Genomic DNA, 21,198 nt, shown 5'->3' with positions numbered 1-21,198 from the left:
CCACCACTGGGACACCACATTCAACCTACTATTGTTGCAAACACTATGCTAATTCAATCCTCCAATAAGCTTATCAAGCTCCATCTCAAACAATAGGCCAGTCTGCATCAATTTGTTCCTGTGCCAAAACTAACCTTCAGTTTAAATTATGTTTACCTGCTTTATATTTAGATAACAATCCTAATCCTCTCCAGCCCTTATTTACAATAATAAGCAAGCTCTTCTCATCCCCTCTGGTAATTCCCTTGGATACTTTGCTTCATATCTTCATGTCCTTGACAGAAAAACTGCCCATATATTAATTTTTGAGGAATTCCAGCCTTGCAAAAAAACCCAAACCAAAACAAAAAACCACACACATTCTGGAGGAAGTTCACTACTAACAATCACTGTTCCCCCTTCAGCCAGTTTCTTACTTGTCTTAGAGCCAGCCCTCTTAAGCTTTAAACACATGCCCTGAAAAATTAAACCCACTGCTTTTCAGCTTTTGGCCTTTAAAAATAACCAACAAAAACCCCACACTCGCATATACAGAAAAAAGGCACTAAAATTATCCTTTGGCACCTACTCTTTGGTGGGTAAAGTATCAGTTCATTAAGCTGTAATGTATTACCAGTCTGATGTCTGGGTTACTGAAAGGGTCCATTCTCTCCACTCCCCACCCCTCCCCATCATTATCAAAATCTTCAGATGCTGTTCCTCTCTAATTGAAGTTATGGAAATAATGTTAATAGGGAGTATAAACTATAGTAACATATTTAAGAAAACAGGAGTACAAATGACAAAGTTTTAAAGAGAAAATAGCAAGAAAGCGATTCCAGTGAGATTTTTGTTTCTACAAGTCTTTTTAATAGGTGGTTTAATCAACTTTCATCTCATACTCCTGAAGATTTGTTATACCAGTTTTTATGTGAGAACTGAATCTAGTCCAATATATTTGAAACCCGTATTTCTTTGACCAGCAAGTCAGAGTTTGTCTATCAGATTTTAAAAGTATTGAGTAAACACAAGATCTGACTGTATTCTGAAGGGAGAAAGGGGGCACAACATCTTTAGTTAAGCATCTACATAGTTCTGCTGAGACTAGAATAGACCTAACTAGTGCCTTCGCCCCCCTGGCCCCTGTCTATAGCTTGATTTATAGTTCAGATTACCAAGTATTTATGCTTGAATCAGTATTTTCCATGACTTTCAACAGGTTGCCGTTTTAAACATAAAGACTTCCTCTCCTAACAGAACAATTGGCGCAACACAAGACTCTGTAATTCTACCTTCTAAAAAGTCAGCCTAACTCAAATTTTCCACATGCAGCCTTCAGTTGGAAACATACTTTATTTTAGAACCTCTTGAAAAATACAGGACTTCAGGAAAGGTTATAGTTAACAGGATATTTGACTGTGACATCTCTCTTCAAAGTCCTCCTTTAGTTTCTTTTCAAATCTACTGCAAAATTCATCAGTGTTAGTGTTCTCCCTCTCTTCAAAGTACTCATAACTGTAGGATTATTAGGTGTTTTTAAGGGGGCAGCAGGATCTTCCTCTACTGCAAATCAGTTTCAATTGCAAAAACACCAAAGAAAAATTAGATGTCTCAAGTCAGGTATATCCTCTAGTTTCTCTCCTGTAACTTTCTAAATCACTATTACATACAGGAGTGAGAAAGAGTCAGCAGAAAGCCCCAGACAGAATTTGCTGAAGATGAAAAATACTTCTGGAGAAAAAAAAGAAAAAAAAAAAGATTACACTGAGTCTCACGAATGCTTCCCTCCTCTGGTTCCCCAGCAAGACAGTATTAGATAGATTTTGATACATGTTTATCCTGCCTACCTGAATGAAAATTTGAAAACCAAGAGATCAGTCATGAAAAACTTTTTGTACCACTGCAATTATGGATATAGCGTACCAGCAGCAATTTCATTTTAATGGCTTAAAAAAAACCCCAAAATTTGGTTTATACAATCAAAAGTTCTTGGAATTGTACACAAGATGCATTATGTAGTTCTCAGTATTCAGAGCAACCCTAACTGCATTCTTCGTTGGCAACACTGAAGTATATCAACGTTGTGAGTAACAGCACCAACAATATTTTTCACCTTTCTTTCAGAACCTTTCAGATTATCACTGAATGCTTAAGATGCTTCACAAATGAAAAAAACCCCTTTGTATCACAAGTGTGTTCTTTTGCCACAAAAATTCCAAGTATTTGGCTAAAACATATCAGAACAATTAATGTGGCTAGTTTTGCCCCTTCCTACATCAAAGGAGGAGGAGCAGTTGCCACCCAGAGTCTGTGGGAATCACAAGAAATTTTGCAGCAGCCATTAGCAAGTCCTATGTGACATGTTTGACAGTGGTCATGGCTTCACAGTCCCTACTACTTCAGCCCATACAGCACATGAAGCATTACAGACTCACTCTTTGCTCAATTATCACAACTAGAACACAAAACCATTTGGTGGATTGGCAATTTTCTGTTCAGGTAATTTTGTGGAGGAGACAGCTATGCAGACAGTATGAGTACTTCCTAAGAGCGTGATCTCAGATTCTTGGGGTTGGCAATCACAAACTTTAACAACCAATGCCACATCAGCAATGTGAACACCAGTTGCATGTTGTGCAATATGACCAACAATAAAAAGAAAAAAGCTGAAGGGTAAAATTGGACTCTTGAACAGTAGGGAGTGAAGTGGAAAGTCCATTTTCTGCTCCTTCTCTGAAGTGCATACCTTGCAGTACAGATTCTTTCCTACTTCCATGCATAGGAGAGAGAGACATACACAAAACAAGCTATGCTGGCAGTAGTCTCAGAATCATGTGTCCTTGTCCTTGTGGGGGATTTTAACTTTCCAGACATCTGCTGGAAATACAACACAGCAGTGAGTGAACAATCTAGGAGGTTCCTGCAGTGTGTGGAAGATAACTTCCTGACACAGCTGGTGGGTGAGCCAACCAGGGGAGGAGCCTTGCTAGATCTGTTGTTTACGAACAGGGAAGGACTGGTGGGAGGTGTGATGGTCGGAGGCTGTCTTGGGCTTAGAGACCATGAAATGATAGAATTTTCAATCCTTGGTGAGGCAAGGAAGGTGGTCAGCAAAGCCACCACTATGGACTTCCGGAGGGCTAACTTTGGCCTCTTCGAGGCACTGGTTGAGAGAGTCCCTTGGGAGATGGTCCTGAAGGGCAAAGGGGTCCAGGAGGGATGGACATTCTTTAAGAAGGAAATCTTAATGGCTCAGGACCAAGCTATTCCCATGTGCCGCAAGTTGAACCGCCGAGGAAAACGACCGGCCTCGCTGAACGGGGAGCTTTTGCTAGGACTCAAGAAAAAAAGGAGAGTTTATCATCTCTGGAGGAAAGGGTGGGCAACTTGGGAGGAGTACAGGGGTCTTGTTAGATCACACAGAGAGAAAAATTAGAAAGGCAATAGCTCAGCTAGAACTCAATCTGGCCACTATTGTAAGAGACAACAAAAAAATGTTTTTACAAATATATTAACAATACAAAGAGAGCCAAGGAGAATATCTATCCTTTACTGGATACAGAGGAGAACATTGCCACCAGAGATGAGGAAAAGGCTGAGGTACTTAGTGCCTTCTTTGCCTCAGTCTTTAATAGGGAGACCAGCTATCCTCAGGGTACTCTGCCCCCTAAGCTGGAAGGCAAGGACAAAGAGCAGAATATACCCGCCTTAATCCAGGAGGAAATAGTTAGGGACCTACTACGCCATCTGGACACTCACAAGTCTGTGGGACCAGATGGGATCCATTCAAGAGTACTGAGGGAGCTGGCAGAGGCACTTGCCAAGCCATTCTCCATCATTTATCAGCAGTCCTGGTCAACAGGGGAGGTCCCAGATGACTGGAGGCTTGCCCATGTGACTCCCATTTACAAGAAGGGTCAGAGGGAGGATCTGGGGAACTACAGGCCTGTCAGACTGACCTCAGTACCAGGGAATTTTATGGAACAGTTCATCTTGAGGGCACTCACATGGCATGTGCAGGACAAACAGGGGATCAGGCCCAGTCAGCATGGGTTCATGAAAGGCAGGTCCTGCTTGACCAACCTGATCTCCTTCTATGACCAGGTGACCCGCCTAGTGGATGAGGGAAAGGCTGTGGATGTTGTCTACCTGGACTCAGCAAGGCCTTTGACACTGTCTCTCATGGCATACTCCTTGAGAACCTGGCAGCTCATGGCTTAGACAAGTGTACTCTTCTCTGGGTGAAAAAACAGCTGGGTGGACGAGTCCAGAGGGTTGTGGTGAATGGAGTTAAATCCAGTTGGCAGCAGGTCACAAGTGGTGTTCCCCAGGGCTCAGCATTGAGGCCAGTTCTGTTTAATATCTTTATCAATGATCTGGACAAGGGGATCAAGTACACCCTCAGTAGGTTTCCAGATGACACCAAGTTGGGAGGGAGGGAGGGAGGGTTGATCTGCCTGAGGGTAGGAAGGCTCTACAGAGGGATCTGGACAGGCTGGATCGATGGGCTGAGGCCAATCGTATGAAGTTCAACAAGGCCAAGTGCCGGGTCCTCCACTTCGGTCACAGCAACCCCATGCAGTGCTACAGGCTTGGGGAAGAGTGGCTGGAAAGCTGCCCAGCAGACAAAGACCTGGGTGTGTTGGTTGACATCCGGCTGAATATGAGCCAGCAGTGTGCCCAGGTGGCCAAGAAGGCCAACAGCATCCTGGCCTGTATCAGAAATAGTGTGGCCAGCAGGAACAGGGAGGTGGTTGTCCCCCTGTACTCGGCACTGGTGAGGCCGCACCTCGAGAACTGTGTTCAGTTTTGGGCCCCTCACTACAAGACAGACATGGAGGTGCTGGAACATGTCAGAGAAGGGCAACCAAGTTGGTGAGGGGCCTGGAGCACAAGTCTTATGAGGAGCAGCTGAGGGAGCTGGGGTTGTTTAGCCTGAAGAAGAGGAGGCTGAGGGGAGACCTTATCGCTCTCTACAACTACCTGAAAGGAGGTTGTAGTGAGGTGGGTGCTGGTCTCTTCTGTCAGGTGGCTGGAGATGGGACAAGAGGAAATGGCCTCAAGTTATGGCAGAGGAGGTTTAGGTTGGGTATTAGGAAAAATTTCTTTACTGAAAGGGTTGTCAGACATTGGAACAGGCTGCCCAGCGAAGTGGTTGAGTCATCATCCCTGGAGGTATTCAAAAAGCATGTAGACAAGGCACATCAGGACATGGTTTAGTGGGCATGGTTGATGGTTGGACTCGATGATCTTAAACATCTTTTCCAACCTAAATGATTCTATGATTCTATGCTTCCTCTTAACAAAACAACTTATTCCCATTCAAGGAAAAAAAAAACAAACAAAGAAACCAGCTGTTTTTTCTTGCTAGTGTGAAAAGCTAGAACTTCAGTATCCAAACATATGGATAAGAATGACATTGCAAAATAGAGCAAGTGCAACAGCAACCTTCAACCTAAGTGGTCATGAAGTGTAATTAAACAAGTACAGGCTTTCAATTAGGCTCCTGTTTCATTCTTTCCTACCAAATCCCAATTAAAGTGGCAAGGCAATGATAAATCCAACAGCTACTCATCTTAAGTTTTCAATTCAATATCTCTTCAGTATATATGTATGCCCATAATAGTATTGAAATCAAAAGCAACCGTCCCAGCTGAGTATTCAAGATCTATGTTCAATTTGTTTTGTTCCAGCTTTAGCATTGAAGAAAGGTCAGCAATCTAAACCTTGTCTCTAAATCAATCAAGTGTGTATCAAATATTTTTTTTACATCCATGTAGTGTAATTTCCTGTATTTTTCCAGACTTAAAAAACAAAGCAAGCAGAGATGAGAGACAGATTAATTAGTATGCCACAAACCTTTAACCCTGAAAAGCTTATGACATAAAGATAAGTCTTCCAATTACTTCTGGATCTCATACGTCTCATCATAACGACTGTAAAACTTGTGTTGTAACAGAGGTCAGATCAGAGAAGTTTTTGGTTGCTTACTATATTCCAACCTTTTCTTTGTCATAAAACATGAGTAGTGTTTTTAGCATTCTCCAGCAAAACAGTACTTCCTACGTTTTAGTGGATTTATTTCAAACCACACTCTCAAAGTATGGTTCCTCTGTTCCTTCTGGTGTTCCAAATGTAAATAATCCAGGCTCCCAACTCAAAGACCCTGTGTTAGTTTTACTTTTCCCATAGGTATTATCTACCATACTGCTCTTTCAACTCTGTTAGACACAAAAACTGTTTTTATCCACCAAAAACCGATGCAAAAGATTAAGTTTCAGAGACCATATTGAGATGATCATCTCTTCATCTTGATAATACATGCACTAAATACCTGCCCCATTTCTTTATTCTTTGATTTCATAGGACATAGTGAAAGAACCGTTTCTTTGACAAGGTCTAATTTAGATCATTATGCAAAGGCTGCATCTTGAAAGTGCAGGGATAAATTCAGATCTAATTAAAAGACAAAAACCTTAAAAAGCATTCTGAGCAGGCTCTCTACATTGTATTTATAGCCTATATGTTCCAGGTATTTGTTAAACAAGCTCTTACTCTTCTACAAATATTTGTCTCAGCTAATTGGGATACATATTCAAGATTTTTCTTTTTACAACTTTGATTTAAAGACACATGAGCTTTCTTTCACATTTGATCAGCACTGAGTGTGTCATAATGATTCTTCTGTTAGCTATCTCTACTGTTCTTCTGTCACCTTCAGCTTTCATTTTTCCACTTTTCAAGGAAATGACTCTCCTATCATCATTCCAATTTCTAACTTAAAATATGACAATTGTGATGTATTTTGTTTTAGTTTAGTTTTATCTTTGCTAAAATTTTGTAATTGAATTTTACTGACAAAGTGAAGTTTTCACGATGCTTGGCAAAATTCATACTCAGAAAAAGGACATGCAGACTTGACATGTAGACAACCAATGCATCACCATCACATCATCACTTCAAAACTTCAGCATGAAGACTAGAACCAAAAAGGCACCCTGCTATCCTTAATATATTTGTTATACTCAGCAATTTGCAACAATCGTAAACACCTACCTAAATTTCTATCTCTTGGACTTGGGGATGGTTTGAAGGCCTGAAGATAGTAACAGGACCATACAATACAATCTTTTTCTGGAAAACATTTTAGTAGGTCTATCTTCCCTTTTTTTACCCCCCCCCCTTCCCAAAATTGAAAAGTAGTTTTGTAAAACTGTAAACTTGATTCTTACCCATGGCAAACCAACTCAGTGTTTCTATTTGAAAGATAGAATTGAGGTTAATATGATTTCCCCCCCGCTCCCCGGACACGTAAAGACATAGGACTGAGAATCACTTAAAGTGTCCACTTCGGGAAACCTAGGCCACAGATTGCCACGTTTTGCAAGGATATGCCATGGAAAATATCTTGCCATTTGCAGTTACAGCATACTACACCATACTGTCCCTGAAGTCTTCCACTAGCAGGAGACAGATCACTGTATATTCATAAAATTCATAAAAATTACAGTAAACCAGTAACATGACTAAACCAGATTACTACATTCTGCCTAGCATTCAGACATAGTAATAGACTCATGTATCATGAATTAAAAAGAAAAAAAATTAATGCAACTTCCTTAATTATAACCTATCTTCAAATTTCACTGTAAATCAAGTTCTGAACTTATAAGCAAACACTGGGTTAAGTAATAGGTATTATTTTCCTAAAACAATTGTATTTTAAGAACTATATAAATTCACCAACCTATGTTAGATATCATCTTTGACCAGCATAATTTTATTTTTTTCTAAAGTTATTCCCTTGCAGAATATGTAAAAACTGTACCTGTGTTGAACATTTCCAGCATGAATGGCTTCTGGTGGAACTCTCCATGGACAGCTTACTCTTCCTCCAGGAAGACGTTTGAAATCAAACTGGCAGCAGATTTTTGGATCTGGACCACAAGTATGAGGAACATCATAGCTATAGAAAGGCATCATATGACAAAGGATATCTGTACTGGATCCCAAATCTGGAATTAAATACACAGAGCACACCTTTAAAATAAACGCTCTCAGATTTGCCAAAACTAAACCAGTTCCATGTTCTTAATCCAAGAATTGTACTAAAAAATCAGATCAAGACAATTCCTTGCTTTGAATATCCATACCTGGAGTCTACCTTTGTATGTACCTTACATATAAAGAGGCTAAAAAAGAGAGGTTCAGCCAAGATTGGAATGTTCCAATTAAGCACCAGCTGATTGGGAAAGACAGGAACAAAATGTTAGGGGGTTTTTTTTCCTCATATAAATCTCATTATTTCCAGAATTTTAGAGGTGAACAAAACACATTTTTATACTTTGAGTGAATCAAAACCACCTCCCCACCACCCAAAAAAAAACCAACAAATGAACCACCCTGCTGTCATTACCTCATTAGCACAACATCTGAATTGGTTGGCTTTAGCAATATCTTAATTTCTTTAACACATAACTTCAATACATTAACAGCATGATTCTGCGTACTTGTAGATAGATTCTGTGTGCTTGTACATGGAATCCTATGCCCTTCTGAGACCATCTTTGCAATCCTCGCTTTTCCATCTAGTCAGTCCATTCCCTAAAGCTTAACCCATCAGGAGCAGAGTTCTACACACACCTTGTCAGGTGTTTCAAAATTTAACTTTAAAGAGAACCTGAAGTTCTCATAGAACTTAAGAGAACCGTAAGTTTAGTCATCTGGTAAAACCCCTAAATGCTGATTGCATATTTCCAGCACTGATAACTTAAAGCAATTTTATGTTGAAAAAAAGGGATGAATGTTATAGATGTGCCACAGAACCTGGCTCCTAAGTATGTCAACAATACATATGAAAATACTGTCCAGAACCTTAACAGTGTAAGTCTTCACAGTTCCAATCCAGACCTTTTGTTTAAACCTCCTATTTTACTACTACTTACTTATTACTATAAAGGTAATATTCCATAAATACATGCATTTACTTTTCAGCTACCAGAGTTCTCTTTATCGCAGGTACCACATCTACCTATTATGCCAGCTGAGCATGCAGTGATCCTTCATATGTGATCTGTTTTGAAAAGCCTTTTTTGAAGCCCAAACACTAGACCATATCATACATGTGATTTATGTATGCAACCATTAAGGAAAAAGGCCTGTCAATTAATGATTCTGTACACTGAGTGGCATACACCAGCATTCAAAGAAAAATCTCTGAAGTGTCAGTATCTAACAAATTCTTGCACAGTGGTGTGTTTTCCTAAAGTCATTTACTTGTGCAGCAGATTGCTTACTCTGAATACTCTCCTTCCTACAATTTCCAAGTAAAAACCCAGAGGAACTAAAAAGCTTCAAAATCACCACCACCTTTCAAAAGTAAGTAATAAATATGTTTGTTTGACCCCGTATTGATAAAGTAGTGACATATTAGCTTACTTTAAAAAACAGAAAGACCAAAACCTCAACTATATATTTTCATCATAGACCTTATTGTAATGCTGGTACAGTACAAAGCAAAATGAAATATTCATATAGAAAAGTACATTCATTTACAGACACATCAGTTTGCTAAAGTATAATCACTACATTACTAAAGAAAACTTTCATATTCTATATTGTATAAACAATATCAAAAAGCAATTATATTTATTCTAAGAGTAAGGTTTTTGATGAGAATTTCATTGCAAATTAAAATGGTGAAATGTTTTTCATTTATTTTTTCTGACTAACGATAACCTGCAAATTTCAAGTCCACAGAAAACTACTGTACCTAATGACACTAATTTGTCACAGCAGCTGAGGAGAACTGGTTGCTTGGAAGTTTTTCCCTTAGTAAGAATATAAACAAGACAGACCTCTCCATCTTCAAATATTCACTTTTGGCATTTTTATTTTTTTTTTCTCTCCAAGAGAAATGTTTCTCCTCCTCCACTTTATTTCCACATAGTAGGAGTGGGAAGAAGAAAACAAAGAAATGAGAAAAGGAAAAAGAATACTCCACCCCATTTACTTTTATATATATATTTGTAAGGAATGCAGAAGGGAAATAAGCTAAGGTAAAAGTACAAATGAAAGTGAAGAAACAGGAAGATCAGAGCTAAAATATCAATAATACAGTTTTTATATTTAACCGCTTTCCTAAGACACAGGTACTCACATTCCCTGTTACCAAAAAAAAAAAAAAAAAAAAATCCCCAAAACTTACCCTAGATTACTTTTTTTAACAGAACTGCAAACCTAACATTTTCAAGTCTAGACTTCTCTAATTAACCTGTTCTGTAAAGATTTCCACAGTATTTATTCAAGTCCTCTCCGTATTTTACCTGTGTAAATTAACAAAATAAATTGCCATAAAGGGAAAAAAAACCCATACCCCAGTTCTGTCTCCAAAAAAATTCCAGTGTCTTCTGCATTGCAAAATGTTTTTTAACTGAGTAATGAACTCTTTGTATAAGCATATTGGAAAATCCTGTGCGTTTCAGAAGGTAGGCCATTGTTGGTGAATGCCCAAAAGGATCAATTGCCCAACCAGACTTTGGTTTTACTCCTGTTGACAAAAGAAAAAAGTAAAAAGGGAAGAAAGTTTTACTTTTCACTCAAAGAAAGCTACACCAATATAATTTAAATCAAAGCACTAAAGACAAAATTTCCAAGAAGAGATATATATATAGAGAGAGAGAGATATGGGTATTAAGCCTCCTGCAGAATACGCCCTGGAATTAACAAGCTAGAATTAAACAGGTAAACAATTAACACACACAAAAAAAATCAAATGTCTTGGAGACAAGGCATTCCAACTACATAAAAAACCTGAGATTAGTATTCTACATTGTTACACTATCTCAATTGTGTGTCAAACATCTTTACATGGAATTATAATGAAACATATTCTTTTTTCACTTTAAGTAGTTTACAGACATTATAATTGGAAAGGAAAGCTGAAAGAAAATGAACAGTTGGAGATGGATTGATGCTGTAGCTTGCTGAATTTTCACTGTAATTTAAATAATGTTAATCTTTGTTGGCTTTGGAACTAACTTTTATTTATTTGGTTGGCAATCATTAGAATCATGTCAATTAATACTGTCTTTTCACTGAACTTCATACTAGCAAATAAAGAAGCTGTATCTAACTCTTGTTTAACTGAATCTTCAACGTGATTCCTTAGGCACATTTTTACTGTCTTACCAAAAAACAGCAGGGAATGCATTACCCTTTTATTAGGCCTTCCCTCCCCCTATCGCTTAATTGTGTCAAGCTGAGTTTATGGAAATTGGAATCTAAGAAAAACATGGTGAAACAGCTTTTCAAAATAATTTCAGTTAATTGGATGAAGTAATGTTAACTTGATATTAAAAGCACTGTAGAAATATTTTCTATGTAAAAAGGGTTATCTCTACTTATAGAGCATTATCTCTACTTACAGAACTAAACAAAAAAATCCTCCCAAAGCCACCAAAACAGTTCAGCCAATATTACTGCAGTCAATAATTCCTCAAAGTTTCAAAAGTGGATGAGTCAGCCTTTTCTTTTTTTTGTGAAATATGAACAATTCTAACATTACAATGCATTTAAGTTTTATTACTACTACTACTGCTGCTACAACAACTACTACTAAATTTCATATTTACTTTTTTGAAAGACTTACATAAGAGAACCTAATGAATATGCAGCCTACAGAATAGATCCAAACACGACAGGAATATCAATTTTTAAGTCATTTTAAGGCCTTTCTCATGATTTTCAAAAGACAGAAATACCAATAGGAAACTGTGATACCAGAGACACATGATCTACAATTCAGCATGATCTAGTGTTACATTTTGTTATGCTAATACACTATACACATCTTTCATTGATCAAGACAAAATGTTATGACATAAAATTGTTTAAATACACTTCATCCAGAAACTTCTATCTGCGAACAGTAATTGCAAATACTAAACTCATTCCTATAGCGTCCAGTAAGTGGCTGATTTAATGTTTCAGGAAAGCAGAGTAAAGAGAGCCTTCTAAGCACCTCAGAAATACAAAACCAAAAGTATTTTCTAATTTACTTCCTGTATTAACACAGTTAAATTTTAGATCAAGCTACATACCAAGGTTCTTTTCTAGCCATTGATGTCCTTCTATCAGTTGGTCAATTAAAGCAAAATAATGAGGAGAGGCTTCATCAGGCATGACCCATCCTCCTGTTACTATTTCAAATTGTCCATCTTTTATTAACCTGAAAAATACGTAAACTGTGTTCAGAATCTTGTATATGAAAATACACTTTTAAAAATCAATTTCTGAATACCCAATAAGTGTTTACCAGGGACATGATACCAAAAGCTGAATTCTTTGTGCTGCTTCCATCACTGGACTACATTTCTTTAATCAAACAGGGAAAGAATGAATAGATAAACAGTGAAATTTTTAATGCCTCCGTGCAATGAAAACTACCAACTCTACTGCATGTGCCATAATACTTGATTATTTTTTTTAAATCAGGGAGAAGCCTAGTTCCTGCATGGATTACAAAAATAAAAGTGTGTGTTCCACAATACTGAAGGCCAGTTGAGTGAGATGCCTAGACATTGCACATTTCAAGCACTACTAATACCTCCCCGTCTTTGATCTACCATTGCTTTTGTTGTTTTAGAGGGGTGATAGAGCTTTGAAGTTTATTGTATCTATAAAGGCTTCAGACCATCTCACTCATTAAAATGCCTCCTTGAAACAGATCACAGGATGGTCCAGTCTCTCTATTAACATATCAGTGAATACAATGATCATGCTTCCAGCATCAGGTGGTCCCTACAGTTAAATAATGTAATTTCAGCACTTACACTGTACACTAGCATGTAACAGTTTAATGAATTCAAGAAAGAAATGTAATAAGTTTATCAAAACTTAATGACATTATAGATAATGCTCACAAGAGCAATGAAAAACATACAGCAAAAATAATCTCCAGTGCAGCTTCTCTAAGTCTTACAGCAGTTTAAACAATACCTGATTCCCCTGAAGAAAGGATCCAGTTCCCTAGTGACTAACATTTACAGTTTATTGTGTTCCAAGGGATCTTTTTAATCTCAAAAATCAACAGCTGTGCTATAATACTCATGCATTGTACATGAATTTTTAAATAGATAATTTTCTATGTCATTCCCAAGATTTCCAGCATTACCTAACCTTTGCAGCTGTGAGGGCCTCATAGCCTTAACGTATACTGCAACCCATGCATCTTGAAGGGGGACATGAGAAGGAGGGCTTCACAGACATGAGCTAAGAACTGTTGGACCCTGTCTTAAAGCTAAGTAAAAAACCAAACCAAAACAAAAGAAAACTTTTTGAAAACTCCAAGCTAGAACCTCACTTCAAGTTTATCCAAGCAGCATGCTTTCTTGTCTCAATGTCTAGGGAATCCTTTTACTTCTGTATTATATTTTGACTTAAAATTTTAAAAAGAACTAAGAGCAAGGGTGTAGATTATGTACTACTTTACCATTTAAGCAGCTGCATGTTTATAAAAAATATACATATTTAAAAACAAAAAAATTCATTTCATAATTGTGTTATAACTGAAGAAAAAATTACCATATATAAATAGCTAATATGAAACATTATTTTTATTCCAATGTCAATACTTCAATGTGACTTCAAATAAAGCTTATAATCACAACTCTATTACAATTTGAATGACATCTTCACTGTAGTATACTGAAACTTTTAATCAATTTTTTCAGCAACTCAGTAATTCAGCTTCACTCCTCTAAGAGGATTTTTATTTTTGCAACTGGAAAAAAAATGAACCAAGCCCAGAAAATCAGGACTTGAGTAGTCAATTATTCTAGCAATTCTGCATAGCAACAAGTGAAATGTCAAGTTTACAGTGTAGCCAAATACACAAAGTCTCAGAACATGCCACATGGAAGAAAATAAATAGGTCAGTGTTCAAACCTTTTAACGGCATCCTTTTTTTGGCTATCTATTCCATCCCACCATTTTGAAAAGTAAGAAATCTCAGACCACATAAATTTTCTTCGGTTGTCTTCTTGCAGTTTTATAACCATATTATTTAAGATATGCTGTGTCTGATCTCTGAAGTAATCATCAAAAGTCTTCAGCCAACCTAAGAAAAAGGAAATATGAAATTTAAGGTGCTTTCAACAGTGTTAGAGACCTGCCTTCTTCCCACTCCCTGTAAAAAGTTAAGTGAAGCATTTTCTTAAAAAGTTGACACTACATGCTGTGGATAGTTTGAAGTGCTAAACTCTCCAGGAGATTCTTTTCACAAAGTTTAGATCTTTTATTTCCTGAACATACAAATATATGGAATATTAGGCTTTCTACTTTGAACAGAATACACAGATTTAAAAAATGGTGGAATTTTTTTTTATTTAAGCACCAATTAAATAGTTGAAAAGGAAGATGTACATATCTGCAAATTGATCTTCTTTGATAACTTCCACTAGGTTTCCTCAACTCTCACATCAGGAGGACTGTAGCATCTACTAGAAGATCATCTTCCCAGCTGAAGCTCTATTCCCAATACACTCACCCCCAACACCCCCTAATCCTTCCCTCAATATCTCATCTCTTCTTTCAAGTCATAAAGCACCCCATCACCCTATTTTATGTAAAACAACTGCATGAAAATCCTTACTAGCAGCATCTTACACCTACCGCCTGCGGAGAAAATTAAGAGCCACTAATGGTATCCCACAGACATTGAGGGTAAAGAAGGGGGGCAAACAAAGCAGCAGTAAGCCCTGCAGCACATGTTCAGCAACATTTATGAATGAGAAGTTTGTTAGCAATGACTGAGAAAATAAATATCTTGTAGCTGCATCCCTCATTAGAAAAGATATCAGTAAGATGCAGAGTAAAGGAAAAACCAAATTTAACCACCTACTCAGACCTCACAGTGCAGAGTCTTCCATGAAATTCTTTAACCTCTTCCTAAAACCTTACATGAGAACCATGCATCTTCCTTCCCAGAACCTGGAAGGGGTATGTTCTTTCTGTAATTGTAACTGGGAAAAAGCAGAAGATAAACCTGTCTACTTAATACAAAAGTGGTATATTCCTACTCTTCATACCAGCTCTTGTCATATATGAGCATTTTCATTTAAGTGCTTCCAAAAATGACTCAGCAGTAGAGTTTTAGGAAGTATCATATACAACAGAGTAACTACTGAAAAATGCAATGGATGTTATGAATTATGTTATGAATGCATCCACATTTTAAGATTTTCTGAAAGCTTCCACACAATGTGAGGATTGTACTCCAGACAAATACAATCTAGTGACTCCACTCTGATTTACTAGTTCTGTTCTGCAGAGGCACTGCCATTCTAGCACAATGCCAGCCTGCTTATAAGAAGATACAGGATTAGGCTGTTCTGGAATTAAGTAATATTGTTTTGAGTCTGATATACAAATGCAGAAAATTTTAGTATTAAAAAAATAATTTTTAAGTCCAATAAAAGAAAACCACTTTATTATTGAATAGAGTGAATATTGATTCATAAATATTTTAAGGATAAAAAATAGATTACATTCATCTATGAAGGACCGAGAGACAGCGAGAGACTGGCAGCCATTTTGTCTCAAACAACAAAGCAGGTAGCTGCAAGCAGCCGAAACTGGACATGCCCAGCAGAGGTGGGGTAGTGAACTGTTTCTAGGAAGTTTTCTAGCGGTTGCACTTCGGACGTTTTGTCACAGGTTCGGAGTTTTGCCATGGGCCCTTACCACAGCACTTGTGTAAACAAGTTAAATGGGATAACGGGACATCAGCGACACCCCCCCCCCCCCCCCCCCCCGCCAAGAACTTTCAAGAAAACCCCACAACGCATGCAGGAAGGGCTCTTGGATGAGGGTATAAAGGGGGATGGGGTGGGGGGTGGAGACCAACCCCAGAGGTGCCCCTCCTGCCTGAGGAATCCAGACAGCTACTACCGAGACTCCTTCGCTGGATACAAGGGTGGTGATACTTACCTCTCCTTTTTTCTCTTTATTCTCTCTCTTATCTCTTTTCTTCCTCCTACCTTGCTGTTAGGAATACTTTGCTACGGTGTCAAGTTTCTTATCTGAAATTATCTGCTACGCCAAATTTAGCCACACTTGTGTTATAAGTCAACGTCAAATAAAACATATTTAGAGCATTTAGGAGCCATTGTCGTGACTCCTGCCCTGGGATTTGCCAAGGAAAACGAAGTGTTAAAATTTTCCCTGTCCCTCATGAGTCATTGTTGTGACTCCTGTGTGCGGCACCGGACTACCTAAAAGATCACCTTCCCCAAGCCCACCGACTGGGACAGAACAGCATCTTAGGTAGAAATGCAGAGTTAATGTAGTTTGACAATATACACATTCTTTCCCAGTTCACATCAAACTGTTAATTACATTTCAAATAAAGAATCTTGTAATTAGGAATAACCACTAGACACTGGCGCACTCTTACTTTGGTTGCACTACTTTTAGGTTGCACTCTTACTTTGTAAAGGTAAAAATTTAATAAAGTATTCAGAAACAAAAACACCACAAATTTCTAAAAAACTCCCTTTTTTACTTTGCAAATGAGGAAATAAAACTATAACACTCCAGAGGAAAAGTGCTAGCTCAGTAACTTTTTTTTTCAAACAGACAGTTAGCATCTAAAAGAATCATCACACCTGATATAAGTTTCCATACAGATAGAACCCTAGGGTCTAATCTAATCTATCTTAAAGGGGAAAAATAGATTTTGTCAAGACAGTTAATATGAGGGCTAAAAATCTAAACATAAAACACACTTTCTTTAGAGGCATGGAAACAGCCTAATACAAAAAAGTTGACAGTAAATTACTATTACACAATAGTTCCATGAAGATTGAAAACAGAAAAGTGATGAGTAAGCAGAATTTATTTTCCTTTTGTGCTGTTCTTAAAATTTGCTGTGATCTCTGCCTATTTCAGTAAGTGTTTTTTTAATGGAAGCTATGACTCTAATTGAGATCGCGTAACCAATTAATCTTTTTCAATGCTCATTTACTTTTCAACAAATCAAAGAACTATTTTACTGATATTTACATAAAAAGATCCACATGTAGCAGACTACACATTCACAAATTTTTACCCGGAATTTCTTCTGCAAGAGACAGTATCATGCTAGCACACAACTAACGGAGGATGAGCTAAAACTATCCTATGTTTTTCCTACACAGAAATATATCATCATAATAAACTATTTTACCATATTTTTACATTGCAGCAATAAAAACAAACTTCCACTGAATTAGTCTTCTTAAACATTCTTGAAAAACTTAACATACCAACCTAAATAAAGAAGCACAGAGCTAAATGACAAAGCAGCTGGCATAAGAATACATTATCATGTAGGAAAAGCAGTGTTACAATTAGGGATCATTTTGTTTTAATATAATTCAGTTTGTTAAGCTATAGAGGAAGGGTATAACATGGTTAACACTCTGAACTTAAAACACTTCAGAAAGTCCTAGAGCAAATATTTACAAGTATTCACAGAATCAGTTGCAAGCCAGCAGAAAGTCCTCTGAAATTTAATTACCATGTATCTTGCATCTTGCACGTAAATATATTTATTTCTGACTAGAATAGAAAATTTTCAGTTGGAAGGGTTAACAATCTTCTAGTCCAACTGCCTGACTAAAGCTGACCAAAAGTTAAAGCATGTTATTGAGGGCATTGTCCAAATGCCTCTTAAAACACTGACTGGCTTGGGGCATCAACCACCTCTCTAGGAAGCCTGTTCCAGTGCTTGACCACCCTCTGAGTAAAAAACATGTTTCCTAATGTCAAGTCTGAACCTCCCCTCACGCAGCTTTGAGCCATTCCCAGGTGTCCTGTCACTAGATCCCAGGGAGAAGAGCTCAGCATCTCCCTTTCCACTTCCCCTCCTTGGGAAGCTGTAGAGACCAACAGGGTCGCCCCTCAGCCTCCTTTTCTCCAAACTAGACAAACCCAAAGCCCTCAGCCGCTCCTCACAGGACATGCCTTCCAGCCCTTCCACCAGCTTTGTTGCCCTCCTTTGGATGCATTCAAGGATCTTCACACCCTTCTTAAATTGTGGGGCCCAGAACTGCACACAGTATTCAAGGTGAGGCCGTGCCAACGCTAAATACAGTGGGGTAATCACCTCTTTTGCCCGGCTGGTTATCCTGTGTTTGATGGTCCCCAGGAGGCGTTTTGCCCCTCTTGGCTGCCAGGGCACACTGCTGACTCATGTTGACCCTGCTGTCAACCAGCACCCCAGATCCCTTTCTGCAGGGCTGCTCCACAGCCACTCCTCTCCCAAGTTATACTTGTGCCTGGCATTACTCCGTCCCAGGTGCAGAATCCAGCATTTGCTTTTTTTAAATTTCATACCATTGATAGCTCTTAACTCCATAACTTACAGAGGCTGTCCAATTTTGTGTGGAGCCATAAAGTTGAAAAAAAAAAAATTATCGAAAGTTGAATAGAACCATGAATAAATTAATTTACAGTTGCTAGCTATAAGTCTACTACTACAGACTACCACATTAAATGTATTATTTCACATCTCAGTCCCTGATATCACATAAGAATCTAGTACAATTCAAGTTTATTTTTGTGCTTATCCACAAACTAAGAGTTTGTTCCCAAGTCGAAAGAAAAGGTTTACCAGTGTATTTGCATCAGGAAACTTTAAATACAACTACAGTTTACACATGGAAAAAGTGCAATAGTTTAAAGCTGCAGTTACCAAAACTAAATATACTAATATCAGCAAAGTAACATTTGTTGGTTTAAATCTACATAAGGACTGTTATCAATATAAACATGTAAACAAGAGAAAAAAAATACTGTCTTTAATGTCAAGACACTTGTCTGGACTTAAGTATTCAGGAGCTTGCAGCTAGTTTCATTTTCTGCCAGCACATGTGATAGCAATATAGTGTACACACTGCTAAGTTTCTTGCCTTTTGATTGCCTCACTTATGTTTGTCCTCAAAAGTGTGGAAACTTGATTTCCACCCACCATCCCCCCCCCCAGATTTATCATCATCATGCAGTGGTCCTTTTTTAATTTTACTTTTCCCCACTTTGATAATGTAAATTTTCTTGGGTCAACAGCAGACTCCAAGAATTGTGTCCAAATGTCAATGCACTCCATTGCTATGCAAAATATCCTGAAGCATTTCATTAACTGATTTGCCACTATTCCTGTCTACACTTTCCAGTCCAATTTCCTTCTTGAAGCTCTACCAACTAACTGCACTAAAGAAAGGTATTCTTGTGTTTTAGCACAGTTAAAACACAGTTGTAGAGACACAGGCAAAGTTTCAGGACAAAATCAGAACAGAAGTTGACAAATCAGCATTATTCAAAAAGTAACCTAATTAAGTAAAACCATTTTATAATTTGATCATGACAAGAATCACAAATCAACTTTGAAAACATGAAATCACTGCTACTAAGAGTGTTTGAGCACTGCTTACATGTATCTGCAAGGTTGTTGGATTTTTTTTGACATTTGTGTTTCTTTTGCCTTTTGGTTTAAAATTGACTGTTGAAATGAAACCAAAAAGACTTTTCAATTGCTTACTACCATCAGTCACCCTCCAATGTTCAAGCAGAATCATGTCCTTAAAAAAATTTCTAGTTTCTCATGAAGTCTTTTTTAATGAAGAGTCAGATCTAGTGAAAGTCTGGAATACTATCCCCTCTTAGATTAACGCATTTTTTGAGGGCAGTTCGTATCTCTGATTTACTTTACAGTAGATGATAATTAATTTCACTGACTCTAAAATTCACATATCAGTGCTGCTTCTTGCAACTTAGGAAACTTGAGTAATTTATTAATTTTATGGCAGAGTTAAATCAAACCATTAAATTTCAGATAGCATTATACAGCTTTCCAGAAAATAAAAGCAATCTCTTTGCTACAAGATTAGTGGAACTTCAGTTCCTGGATTTTTAAAATGTACACCTGAGTTAGTAAAAAACTTAAGCATAACTGTAAAAAAACCCTACGTCATTCTCAACTAACTGGTTCCTGGAAGAAGACACAATTAAGTCACTGTTTTGATAGCTAAGGAAGTAAAAAAGAATCATAAGCTGAAAGAGGATGTCGTAGTTCTTAATTACATCCATGGTCCACATAACATGTGATGCCGCAATGGTAAAGGTTTTTCTTAAAAACAATAAAAAAAATTAATGGACATGTAGCCAGAGTTCTCACCAGTGTTTTGGAGAACTTTAGCATGGTATATGTGTTTAACTGATCATACACAGGCACACAATAATGACAATAATGCAAACACTAGAAATAAATCCAAAACCTAAATTTTAACTTACATTTTAGTAAGTACGATTACACATGGAAAGAATTTGGCATTAGCGCCTTTGTACATTCAGCAATTAAAAAAAATTCCCTTATTTTAAAGTATAGAATATACACATGAATTTTTTAATTTAGGAATCTTGCACCATCATTCTATGATGTGAAAACTAAATAGAGCAAATATACAAGTTTATATTTTACAGATGTGTCTGACAAAACTTCAGTGCTAATTTCACCAAAAAGAAATATCTTTTCAAAGATGAATGGCTCATTGGCCAACACTGTGAAAGAAAACTTGAGTAACATGTGTCTCATGTAAGGCTATCTCAAAATTAAAACTCAAAGCACTCTAAGATTATTTTTCATTTTTCTATTTGGCACAGTATAAACCAGAATAAGACAGAAAGCCGTCTGGTACCTCACTGTGTTGAAGAATTCATTCTGATTCAGAAGATAAATAGAAGATTATCCCCTTGTCCTCCCAGAATATTCTCTGAAATAAAGTCATTTAGGTAGAAGCAAAGACACTGGTATTAAGAAGGTATGACAGTGCATTTACTTTTCCAATGGCATACTTTAACTTGAAAAGATGTCTGCTCAATGGACCACAAATATCATTTCATATTTATCACACTTAATTTCATAAGCATAGTTAAAAACTCAAATAATTGCACATTTCACCAAAAGCAAAACCTGTCATGAACCATGAGGTACTTCAAAAATTATAGTTAGACTTCTTATGTGTTAGACTTACACAATGAAAAGTCTATTTCTGCTTTGTACATATCAAATCTGCTGCCCTCATAACTAAGACGGACAGAAAACTTCTACTAATCAGGAATTAAAAGTGTGCTCTTGGTAACAGTCCTGTCAATTTTCAAAAAAACTGCTCTACTGTTTGT

General features: G+C 37.4%; 1 protein-coding gene across 2 annotated transcripts in view; it reads right to left on the bottom strand.

Annotated features, from left to right (window-relative positions):
* MAN2A1 (mannosidase alpha class 2A member 1) overlaps window positions 1-21,198 on the bottom strand; it is a 128,388-nt gene that overhangs the window by 74,334 nt on the left and 32,856 nt on the right. For both annotated transcript variants that reach the window (XM_075020578.1, XM_075020579.1), the window contains 4 exons: window positions 13,927-14,098; window positions 12,081-12,208; window positions 10,355-10,528; window positions 7,808-7,994 (listed from right to left, as the gene is read on the bottom strand). In XM_075020578.1, coding sequence (XP_074876679.1) covers window positions 7,808-7,994; window positions 10,355-10,528; window positions 12,081-12,208; window positions 13,927-14,098 — 661 coding nt within the window. The remainder of the gene's footprint in view (window positions 1-7,807; window positions 7,995-10,354; window positions 10,529-12,080; window positions 12,209-13,926; window positions 14,099-21,198) is intronic.

The sequence above is a fragment of the Buteo buteo genome, chromosome Z (genome assembly GCF_964188355.1).
Source record: "Buteo buteo chromosome Z, bButBut1.hap1.1, whole genome shotgun sequence".
Lineage (NCBI taxonomy): Eukaryota > Metazoa > Chordata > Aves > Accipitriformes > Accipitridae > Buteo > Buteo buteo.
The sequence above is the reverse complement of the archived record's forward strand: the minus strand, read 5'-3'. Positions and strand labels throughout refer to the sequence as shown.